We start from the raw sequence: 12,587 nt of genomic DNA, 5'->3' as shown, positions 1-12,587 counted from the left end.
GGAGCTCTAAGAAAGTAAATACAGATCTTTTAAAAGATTACAGCTTTACAGTCCTCAAACATACTCAATACAGTATGGAGTTTTATGTAGCAATGGTTTTCAGAAGGCAAATCATGAGCCAAGGGGCTTGTAGCAAGCATTCAGAGGAATGATGTCCTGCTTCTTTCTGCCTAATCCTCAAGGTCAAGATTTCTGTCTACAGTTTTTGAAACACATATGTAGGGCCTAGCATTGTCATAACCAATATATTAGGAAATCTGTCTTAGTAGATTAAAAGGAGTTGTGAAACAATTTACTTACAACTGAACAATCTTGGGTTGAGAACGGCTGCTAACAACAACAAAGGACGATGTTCTGTGATCGCTGTAGTCATAGCACTTCCTTGCTGACTTTTAACAGGGATTTACTGAATAAAGTACCTGCCTTAAATAATTCACAAATTTGTGGAGTGCCTTAATGGGAGGAAGCATATTGTCTACAGTGGCACAAGAGAAAAATTGAGAGACTTAAGAAACAATCACAGTGGCTTTTTTTACTATAAGTCGGGTTCCTAGGCACAGGCAGTAGTACAAATACTAAGTATTATAGTGCTGCTTAAGCACTGTGCTTAAAGTAGAAGGTACATGGGAATGCAGATGTCATCAGTGTGAGTGGAACAGTTATTTAACAGCACACAGCATCACTGGACAGTGATTTAAAATAGAAAATAAAGAACTCCACCAACCAATTGGTACGGAAATTGCAGGAGAAATGTGGAATGCACATATTCCAAATTTCAGTCTAGTGAGGAGACTAAAATGAACACTTCTGATGTGATAGGATAGGTTGTGGTGTCTTTAAAAATACAAAAAGAGTTAGCTGAAATATTAAACCACCATCGATATGTCTCTTAGTGTCAGTAGTCTTTTGGCTAAGTACTGACAGGATAAAGCATAATTTTACCTACTGTGTAGCCTGCTCATATTAAATGACATTCAAGAAGTTTCTCTAAAAATGTAGCTATCTCAAGCATGAAATTTTTTTCTGGGTAGCATATTCTCATATTGACTTTATTCTTCATCAAAGCATCTGACAGCTTTCACCAGAGGACGTGATACCAATATGCAATTTATCCTTTCAAAGCCTTTGGGATGATCAGTCCATTTCTTTGCCATCCCTAATTAAACATATTGCTTCAGTAATTCCCAGGGGCAAGGAGGTATTGCGACTACACTGAAATGAAAATGAACTTTGTAGAACCATGGCTACACCATCTGTGATTATGATTAATGTATTCTATGATTGTTGTTTTGGTCATAAGTTTTTAGCTGTTTGATTAAAGATATTGTGATGGAGCATACAGAGAGTAACCACAGATTTTATTTCTTGGCAAGGTGAAAGAAATCTAAGGAGGTTTTAACACAGATTTGGTTGAAATAAAATGTAGCAAGCCAACCGAGATCTTAAATGTGATCTCTGGTCATTCCACCTTTGGAAGGCCACTAATAATCATGGTAAGTGAGGGTCTCTCTTCCAGCCAACCATTTCCTAGAATAAGGATCAGAATAATATCCTTCATATTTAAGTGTTTTGGAAAACAGGCAGCAGCCCTACAATGACTGCAGATTGAGGTACTTGGTAAGAGATATTTGGAGTCAGCGCAAAAATTTTCTTATTTATTTAGGACACATCTCCTACCTGCCTTAAGTGTACAGGTCAGTCCGAGTGGCCGGAGAGAAGGGTGCTTTCAAGATAGACAGGTTATCTTCTTTTCCATTTTCTTTGGTAATATGGAAGTGGGTCAGGATGGGTCAATTTCTATCATCCATTCTAATAATGATTTTAAAAAATAATTTTTCATCTGGCTTTGCATGTGGGCTTTTTTTGCTTTCTGAAAAAGACATGATATTCATTAGCATATACTATCTATACCCTTAAGTAATCATAGTGCTTAAGTGTTTGACTTTTTACACTACTTTATATCAAAAAATGGTCAACAGTGCATTTCTTGCTATCTGATACTTCTTTATACAGCGTTGTGCAAGGCTGGATTTGGGTAGAAGTCTAAATCCATTTAAAATACACAATCAGCATTTTAAAATAGTTATTAATTCAATTTAAAAATTAAATGCACTGAACATAAAAATATGCTTAGCAAAACATGGTTTGTATTGAAAGCCAGTTGATTTATTATGTAAAGGAACCATTACATACGGAAAATGAACTGATTATGATTTTTCTAATCAGCGTGCCTTTGCCTTCCAGAATTACGACTAGGAGATCTTCTCCTTCACGTTTATTTTTAAAGGGTTACCTTACTAATCATTTTACAAGGTATAGAATTTGGAGGACTATGTCCCAAACTGCAAGACAGTAACATGAGAGCTCTGGAGAGGATGCAGTGTGTCTCACCGTGTCTCTGATCTCCTTGTTTGCTTAGGATTTAAGCTGTTTCTTTAAATTCAGTGAAGCTAAAACAATTCACTTAAAAATGACTGGAAATGAGTGAATTCTCCAGATGTTAATGGCTTATTTAGTTCTGCTGCAGTAACATTAAAGAACACTAATCAAGATCAGAAGTAGGTTGTTCTCCAGGTTGTACAAATATAGCCATTTCGAGCAGCTGTAATAAAATGCCTTGTTATCAGGGAGCAAGCTAAGATAGACAAACAAGATTTTTAAGCCATTAGTTTTCAGTCAAGTTCTAAGTGACGTTAATTATCCAGAGCATCTTTTACATGTCAAATGAGAGAATACAGTTGATAACAGATGTTGTCTCCATACTTAATGCTAACAGTATTTTTTAAACTTGAAGTAGTAACTGTAAATCCTATGATAATACAAATTATAGCAAAAGCAAATGTGTTCAGAAACATTTTAAAGACATTATCTTGATATTCCAGTTAGTTTTGGGATTACTACTTATCTTGTCAAGGCTATTTCTACAGCCTTTTTCTTTTTTCTGCCTCATTTTGCCTTTTTTCTTTCTCAGTTCTCTTTTCATAAGTTTAAATATTTTTTTGCAAAGTACAGCTGCCATACAGGCTTTCCCCTCCCCTAAAGCCAAAACAGTACTTCAACTGAATTATTTTAATGACCTAGGTATTGGTCAGTAATGTACAGATGTGGCTGACACAGAGGAAATTGCTGATGGTTGCAGTGAATGGCATATCATTAGAGCTGTAGTTAAAACCTGTAAAACTGATTCCTTACTGAATGCTTTAGGTGAGTAACTTGGAAAAGTTCGTATCTGGTGAAATATATAATTTGTCAATCTTTGCTTTTGACGCCACTAAGAGTAAGGCATTAGTCATTTCTTAGGACTGCATTAAAGGCAACGTTGACCTGTTCATGATGATAAAGTTCCATAAACATAGCTAGGCTCTCTTCATAGAAACCTGCCTTGCACTTCATTTTTCTTAGCATATTCGTGAAGTAAGAAGGCCTAATTCTTTTACTAAGATGTTTCTGAACCCACATATGTAGTATTGATTTTCAGTAAAATTTAGTAACCTCTTCCATGCTTCCTCTTTTTTGTATGGACTGAGAAAAATCTGTCTAGCTCAGTATGTCCCAGTAAAGCCTGTGACATTTACTTCTTCTATAGGTCTATTTTTCTTTGCCTTCTCCTAATGTCTCTTCCTCCAGTCTGGAGGCTGTTGTTCTGCAGCTTGCCTGGTGCTTGTCGTCAGCTTTCATCAGACTGATGGATCTGTGGGAAGGAAAGGCAGGAGCTCTTAGTGAGCCTCCTTTCACCTCATCTGTGCAGCTAAAGATTTGACAATCACTTTCCTAAGATGGGATGAAACTCTGTTTTTGAGAAACATTATGTAAATTTACTGTTTTATGTAAGGAACTTTTAGTAAGGGTGTACATTATGGCATGCTTATAAGATTAAAGGCAGTACTTTGTCTAGTGCACCAGCAAAAAAGCAGAGTCCTGAAAAATGTCTACAAAAGAAAATTATTATAATAGACTTGATGTTTGTTTTCATGTTTCTGTTTAGGTGCTGACCTCAGCACAAATAAAATCAATTTGTCTGGCCATACTAGAATCAGGAAAGCAGTATGCAGTGAAGAAGAGGAAACCGTTCCCACTCATGTATTCCTACTATGGAACAGAGTATCTTGGTGAGTAAAACACACCAACTACTTTGAAAGTGATGCTGTGTGTAGATGCTGAGCCAGTAGACGTTTCAGAAATGAAATATATAAAGCTACAGTGTGGGATTTCTCCTCACTGAGTTGGGACCATCCAACCTCCTAAAACTGCTAAGTGGGACTGAGGAGCTGGAGGGAAGGACCGATGCTGCCTAGTGCTGGGGAAGGCAAGTGGTGCCTGTGCTGCACCAGGGGAGCAGCAGGCAGCAGCTTCATTCCCTCTTCTCCTTCCTGTCCTGGTAAATCTGCCTTTGCCAGATGGAAGCAGTGAGAAGCGTGGTGCCCATGCCTGTGTGGAGAAGATTACCAGAGAGAACCGTCAGGAGATGTTATTTGTTAGCTGCTGTTGCCATGCAGGGACTCGCAGAGCTTTTTTTGGCCATAGCAGTGCAACTCAAGTGTATGGTCAGCTCCTACCCATCGCAAGCGGCTTAGTTTGAGCTCATCTGAAGCAGTGGTGAAAGGTCATTGAGCAGGTCCCTAGTGCAGTCCTCAAGGCACAATATCACACTGCAGAAAGTGTGAGATTGGTTTGCAGATGTTAGTGAGTTCTCTGGCAGGGGAGCAGAGGGAGAAGTCACTGAGTGGTGCTGCTCCACAGACCCTGGCAGGTACAGACAATTCTTGCACTGAAATTCAGGTTTTACCTGATTGACACTGTCAATCAGTAACTGAGAATACCATTTATGGTCCAGTTTCAATTTGGCTTCAACAAAGACTTCAGAATAATGGTCCAGATTCGGTAGTGTGTCAAACAGAATAACGTCTTGAAACAGTATTCAGTTTAGGTTCAGTTTAACTTCGTACACTGAGTTTCAGTCATATCAGAGTGAGAGCAGAAAAAATTCAAATGTATTTTTGCATAGCTAAAGGAACTGGAAATGACAGAAGTAGTAACAAATCATAGTGTCATGCACCTAGAAAGCTTTTATTCCAATCACTATTGTAATATGCATAAAGAAGCAGCCAGGCACTTGACAAGGAAATCAGTCCCAAGGGAAAGTTGCCATGAGATGGAGGTAGGACCTAAACCTACCCTCTAATTTGACTGTTTCTGTTCTTTACAGGTGCAGCTCATGGGCTTTCATCAATCCTTCAGATGTTGCTTTCCTATTATGAGTACCTGCAGCCAGCAGATCAGGAGCTTGTGTGGCAGAGCGTTGATTTTCTTATGGACCAAGAACAGAACAGCAACTGGCCTCCTGAGCTGGGAGAGACAATCGAGCGGGAGAATGAGCTTGTACACTGGTGTCATGGAGCTCCAGGTTCTTTTCCCATTGATGCTATGAATACCCAGATGCTGATCACATTGCTTTTCCACGTTAGGTGATGCCATGTAGAAGATAATCTCAGGTTAAATTTGACCGAGTTTGACATTTTATGAGATGCAAACAAAACTATTTAGGCTTTTTCTTCCAGTTAAGAGTGTTATATTTATTGCTGAAGCAGCTGGAAGGATAGCCATATTTTCCGCCTTAAAAGCAGAGGTGATCACAGCTGAAAGAATTCTGGTGATCCTGAACTGTATGTTTTCCACTCTTGCTCCCTTTCCTGACAAGACCTCAAAAAATGGTACAGCTGAGTCAAAAGACAGCATATGGCTGGACAGAGAAATAGTGTACAAAAGAACAAAGATGCAGACACATCTGTGAGTTTTGGGAAGGCCTTCAAAATAGCTTTTTTCCCCCCTTATCAGAATCAAAGTTTAAGCTGCACTTATTACATGAATAATGCATAAATTTGACCAAAGTATTTTCATGTGAAGGGGAGTTTGTACTAGCAAGGGGCATTTTTTCTGAAAGTACCCCATATAAAACTGCTTTTCAGAGAGGAAGAAAATCAATCCTTAGTTTGGGTTCATGAGGGAAGGCTGATGTCTGTCAGTTCAGAATCTAATCCTATACATTAGCAATTTTGGCAAGTAATGCTGTGTATTTGTTGTGGTTTAACCCCAGCCAGTAACTAAGCCCCACACAGCCACTTGCTCACTCCCCCACAGTGGGATGGGGGAGAGAATCGGAAGAGTAAAAGCAAGAAAACTCATGGGTTGAGATAAAGACAGTTTAATAAGTAAAGCAAAAGCTGTGCACGCAAACAAAGCAAAACAAGGAATTCATTCACTGCTTCCCATCGGCAGGCAGGTGTTCAGCCATCTCCAGGAAAGCAGGGCTCCATCATGTGTAATGGTTACTTGGGAAGACAAATGCCATCACTCCGAAGGTCCCCCCCTTCCTCTTTCTTCCCCCAGCTTTATAGGCTGAGCATGATGTCATATGGTATGGGATATCCCTTTGGTCAGTTGGGGTCAGCTGTCCTGGCTGCGTCCCCTCCCAGCTTCTTGTGCACCCCCAGCCTGCTCGCTGGTGGGGTGGGGTGAGAAGCAGAAAAGGCCTTGACTGTGTGTAAGCACTGCTCAGCAATAACAAAAACATCCCTGTATTATCAACACTGTTTTCAGCACAAATCCATAACATAGCCCCATACTAGCTACTCTGAAGAAAACTAACTCCACCCCAGCCAAAACCAGTACATTCTCCACCCCTTATTCCATACCATTTATGTCATGCTCATGTACCACACTATCCAGTACAATCTTATATAACCACCACCCCCCTTCCCATCCTTTGATACAATACCCAGATATCATTCCCTTAGTCTATGGACCACCCCTGTAAAATGTCCATAAAATGCCCATAAGATGTCTGCGAATGTCCACAAAATGTCCACTGAGTTCATTTAGTCCATGACTTTGGGTTCCATTTGTTATGGTGGTCACTCAGGACAGGAGAGAGAGTATGTTGCTTGGAGTTACTGGGCACCAAAGCCTGCTCAGGTCAGGTCACTGCTGCACTTGCACTGCTTATTGTAAGGCTTGTCCTCCATTGGTTGGGGTCATTCCTGCTATAGTAATTCCTATAACATGCAACTCAAATCATGGGTTACAACAATTTAAAGGTATATCCATTACAGTCTCCACCCGTGGTCCCTTTGAGCCAGGTTATAGCATTTAACATTGCAGTGAACTCCTCCCCTTGCCCCTGCTCTGGCTTGGACTTACCCACAGACATACCCTTAGGGATGTACGTGCTCCAAGTGGAGCCTTATCCATGAGCCACAGTCTCTCCAGGGCTATACCTGCTGCAGCATAGACTTATCCACAGCCACAGTTGCTTTGAGGTGCACCTGTTCCAGTGTGGCCTTCTCCATGGGCCACAATGCCTTCAGAGCTATACCTGCTCCAGCGTGGCCTTAACCACAGCCACAGTCCCTTCAGGAGTAAACCTGCTCCAACATGGCCTTACCCATGGCCGCAGTCCCTCCAGGGGCGTACCTGCTCTGTTGTGGACTTATCCATGGCCACACGCTTTGAGGTGCTCCAGCATGACCTCATGCACAGCCACTGATGCTTCAAGGTGTACCTGCTGCAGCATGGGCTTACCCACAGCCACAGATGCTTTGAGGTGCACCTTCTCCAGCATGGACATATCCTTGGACCACAATACCTTCAGAGGTATACCTGCTGAGGCACAGACATAACCATGGCCACAGACGCTTCGAGATGTACCTGCTCTGGCATGGGCTTATCCATGGCCACAGACCCTTTGGGGTGTCCTACTCCCAGTGGACTCATCCACAGGTCACAGTCCCTTCGACTCGAGTTCACACTGGAGTTCCAGCCTGTCCAGTACAGCAGCACAGAAACAGCAGCGATGCCCTGGCCATCTGCCAGCCCAGGCGCATCACCATTGCTGTTACCAAAATGTTCCCAGGCACAGCAGAGTAAGAAGATAAGCAGTACAGCAAGCAGCCACTAACAAGCACTAGACTCCAATATACAGTAAGGCAAGCAAGCTCCATGGCAAGCACAGGAGCCTGCCAACTGAAAGCTAAACAGCAATAACAGCTATAAATTCGATCTTGCATATGCCAATCAAATCTGTTGTTATCTTAAACCCTTCAAGCCCCACGTTGGGTGCCAACAAGGACTGTTGTGGTTTAACCCCAGCCAGCAACTAAGCCCCACACAGCCACTTGCTCACTCCCCCACAGTGGGATGGGGGAGAGAATCGGAAGAGTAAAAGCAAGAAAAGTCATGGGTTGAGACAAAGACAGTTTAATAGGTAAAGCAAAAGCTGTGCACGCAAACAAAGCAAAACAAGGAATTCATTCACTACTTCCATTGGCAGGCAGGTGTTCAGCCATCTCCAGGAGAGCAGGGCTCCATCATGCATAATGGTTACATGGGAAGACAAATGCCATCACTCCGAACATCCCCCCCCTTCCTTTTTCTTTCCCCAGCTTGATACTCTGAGCATGATGTCATATGGTATGGGATACCCCTTTGGTCAGTTGGGGTCAGCTGTCCTGGCTGTGTCCCCTCCCAGCTTCTTGTGCACCCCCAGCCTGCTCGCTGGTGGGGTGGGGTGAGAAGCAGAAAAGGCCTTGGCTCTGTGTAAGCACTGCTCAGCAATAACAAAAACATCCGTGTATTATCAACACAATTGTGCTGTGTTTTCAGCACAATGCAAAACATAGCCTTATAATAGCTACTATGAAGAAAATAACTCTATCCCAGCCAAAACCAGTACAATATTGAAATTGGTTTTTTACCCCCAGGCAGAAATTTATTGCTAACTAGTCATATTGGCTTGGTAGCATGAACCTAAAGGTTACAGAAGAACTTACTTTTATTAAAGAATGTCCATGAGCATTGATGCATTGCTTTTAAAGGTGTTCTATTTAATTACAAAGAGTACATTATAATTAATATCCCTTAAGTGTGCTTTCTGCTGATGCATTATCTTTTTGTTGGTATGATTAAGGAACAAGCTTCTTGCTCTTGCACTGTAATGGACTGAAGTGAAAACAGCTTTTGCTTACCAACCTTTTTTATTTTTACGAGGGAAAAAATACTTCTACAGCATGGCTGGCCTAGTGATGAAGCCTGCAGGGAAGATGCCCTGTATCTTTCAGTATCTTGAGGGTGGCCTTTGACTTGGGTTTAGCTGTTAGTAGAGACATACGCAGTGAGACTCGACCAAAGTGACAAAATCCCAAAGGGCATAAAGAAGTTACATTAGGAGAGATTTAGAGACATGTAAATTCATTATTTGCTGTTACTCTTCCCCAGAAAATCCTGTATGCCATCACGGTTCTTGGGTAATAACGCACATGTAGTTTACAAGAACACACTTCAGCTACTTCAGTGTATATTCAGACCACAAGTGAGCTATTCTAAACATTTCCTTAGGCTCTCGATTTGATTATGTGTCATATGCATTCTTTTAAGGTTACCATGAACTGAGCTGTGCAGTGCTTTGTTGAAGATTATGATTAATTTATTTGAATCCCCTCTAAAAACAAGCCAAATAGCTGCTTTTTTTTTAACAGAAGTTAGTATGCATAACTGTTTGTAACTAGAATAAAGCTGCATGGGCGCCACTTAAAAAAAAAAAAAAAAAGCAAGCCTCTTTTTCTCATTCAGTAAAAAATTGTATCTACTGCCAATGTAAGAAATTATCTTGCCCATCCTTGTGTTTTTGTCAGTGTAAATAGGTGAGGTGAATGGGGATTTGAAACCAATAGAAGACGATGCTAAGAGTTTGCTGTTCTAAAGGCAAAAATGTGACTACTGTTTTAAATTGGTGAAAGACTGGGAATGTTAGAGTAAACCTGAAATTCAGTAATGCATTGAAAACATTGAAAATGGTGTCATCACAGGGAGTGGATAAGTACATCTTTCTGTATGCTTTTTAGCATACCAGATACTCTTGCCTCCTTATGTAGCATATAGATATGTAACACTGACATGTGTAGAGTGTGAGACTGCAGTTTTTTAGTGTATTAATCTTTATTTTCTCATGTGTTCCCTCGGTCTACTTATTACAAAACACAATCTCACTGCTGTTTTCCCAGGCATTGCATATCTGTTTGCCAAAGCTTACCTGGTTTCCAAGAAGCCTCAATATCTGGACACTTGTATCCGCTGTGGAGAGCTAACTTGGCAGAAAGGCCTGTTGAAGAAGGGACCTGGAATATGCCATGGAGTGGCTGGTAGTGCTTATGTGTTCCTGCTGCTGTATAGGCTCACTGGAAACTCAAAATACATTTACAGGGCACAAAGGTTAGCATTCCTACCTTTCTGGATTCAGGGTAATACCGGAAAGTTTCAAGAACATTTATAAAGCTGTGATTGCCACCCTCTGATGTAACCTGAGTGCTTAAGCCTCCGGTGCAATTCTACCTGTGAGTTGTGGGGCAGGAGCACTCTGCGGGGAGCCCTGCACTCCTGCTTCCAGGCTGCCTGTGGTGGGAGAAGCATCGGGTTCCCCTGGGCTCCCTCCCTCCCGCCAGCCTGCGCTCCTTCGGAGGGAACCGGGGTGGATGGGGTGGATGGGGAGGAACAGCGCGCATCCAGGTCTCATCCTGACGTGAGGTCAGAACAGCCAAGTTGCGTACCCAAGTCCAGGAGCAGAGTAGAATGTGATGCTGTTCGCTATATTGATTTGTTCGGATTTTCAGAGCATTTAACACTATCCCTTACTACTAAACATGGAAAATAGGTATAGGACCTGCTTTGCTGTTACGTTACTGTTTGTTATTTTATCATTCCCAGCTTTAGCCAGTTTGATATTGTGCTGTTCGGCTTAGCTAGTGGAGTTAATTCCATTTTGTCCTGATGCAAGCAAGTATATCCTACTGAAAATTCCGTCACAGTGCTCCAATTGTCTTTAATTTTGTTTCTGTAATTTAAAAGAGCTTTGTTTAAAAAGGTAGTATGCAATTTTTGCAACTGATTTCCTTACAGCATAGAAGAATGAGGGGAAGTGGCATAGTAATTAGGGGGACTTATTTTCAGCCATTTGCTTTGAAGTGAGAACATTTTATTTGTGTAGTTAGTTCAGCATTACAGAATTTATTGCATCAATGTGAAACATTGCTTGCATCCTGCTGAAATAACAACCATTTATTAAAAAGTATTTGTTTAATAATATGTCTCGTACACATCAGAAAAAGTTTATAGCTCTCAAAGAAGCATCACACGTTTACAGATCGCAAAGGTTTGGCTTTTCTAGATCTCACGGACCTCAGTTTGTTGTGGAAATCAGAGAGTGTAAAATTTCCACATAAGGGTTAATAATGAATATTCTACTTATTTTAATCATTGAATGTTACTGAAATGATGCTTTCAAACAACAAGTAAGTAGACATACAGGGACACCAAATAATAACAAACTTTTTTTTTTCCTGTTTCTTAGGTTTGCAGAGTTCTTATTTACAGAAGAATTTAAGGCTGGTTCCCGGGCATTAGAAAGTGTATATAGTCTGTATGAAGGCTTCTCGGGAACTGTGTGTTTCCTGACTGACTTGCTGCAACCCAACCAAGCTGAGTTTCCTCTCTTCAGTGTCTTTGTCTAGAGAGTAACATTCTGAATGGCCACATCCTGGTGGCAATGGGAGAGGGCACCTGCGGTTTCACTTATTTGTCAAGAGAGGCTATTTACAAAACAAGCCAGTGGTACCACTAATGCTAGCCTTAACATAGCTGGGAGTCAGGTGAAAAAGAAAATACACTGGGGCTTTGGGAGGGAAGTGTGTGGTCAAAAAAAATGGGTCAGTGAAAAAAAAAATGGGGGAAGTGGTTGAATCTGATGTGGTAGATATTTAGCTGTAATAAGAAGCAAAATCTAATTATTCAAGTGAGAGAGAAAGGGGCATTATCAAACTTTTAATTTGGTGGTTACACAGGAGAAAAAAAAAGGCAAGCTAGAATTACAAGGACATGCAAAGAAGAAACAGTGATGCATCCAGTAGGTTTTAAGAGAGACTTGCAAAAACAAGTCCATGCAGCGATGCACTTAGCGGGGAGGGTGTCGTAGACATGTCATTACACTGCACAAAGGCAAAATCTGGGATTTTTTTACCTAAACCACATCTACTAGTTCTAGTAACATGTATTAGAAATACCTGTATCTTGGAGCTCTTTTGTCTTCATATGCATATAATGGTAGTTGTAGATAGCTGTATATTCAGCCTGCAGTTTCACTGGTTCATTTCAGCTAGTGGGGTTTCATGTGTGTAAATGAGAACTGAATTTGACCCTTCCTTTCAGAGCTCAGTCTGTGGTGAGGAGTTGGTCTCCTTACTGATTTACTGTAACCGTGTCACTTCTTGTCAATACTTTCCCTGTCACAAGGGAAGATGAGTGGAGCCATGGAGAAGACTCGGCTCAAAAAGTTCTATAGCAAAGATACAGCAGGCAGACACTTTTTTCACGGTACAAGCATTGCTAGATAAGTATTGTTCAGTGATACAAAAGCTTCCTTTAAAAATTAATTACTTATAGCAGCATTTCTGAACAATAACATACATATTTCAGAGAATGGAAAATCTGTTTTCCGTGATGGATTGTTCACTACAAACCCTGCAGACTGAATGCAAACCTTG

General features: G+C 41.1%; 1 protein-coding gene across 1 annotated transcript in view; it reads left to right on the top strand.

Moving 5' to 3' along the window:
* LANCL3 (LanC like family member 3) overlaps nucleotides 1–11,558 on the top strand; it is a 35,221-nt gene extending 23,663 nt beyond the window's left edge. Inside the window, exons 2-5 of the mRNA XM_075727653.1 lie at nucleotides 3,986–4,109; nucleotides 5,207–5,404; nucleotides 10,056–10,263; nucleotides 11,399–11,558. Of these exons, the coding sequence (XP_075583768.1) occupies nucleotides 3,986–4,109; nucleotides 5,207–5,404; nucleotides 10,056–10,263; nucleotides 11,399–11,558 (690 nt within the window). The remainder of the gene's footprint in view (nucleotides 1–3,985; nucleotides 4,110–5,206; nucleotides 5,405–10,055; nucleotides 10,264–11,398) is intronic.
* The last annotated feature ends 1,029 nt before the right edge of the window (nucleotides 11,559–12,587 follow it).

Source organism: Pelecanus crispus, chromosome 1, assembly GCF_030463565.1.
Source record: "Pelecanus crispus isolate bPelCri1 chromosome 1, bPelCri1.pri, whole genome shotgun sequence".
NCBI classification, from domain to species: Eukaryota; Metazoa; Chordata; class Aves; order Pelecaniformes; family Pelecanidae; genus Pelecanus; species Pelecanus crispus.
Note: the sequence above shows the minus strand (reverse complement) of the source record. Positions and strands in the feature narration are given on the sequence as shown.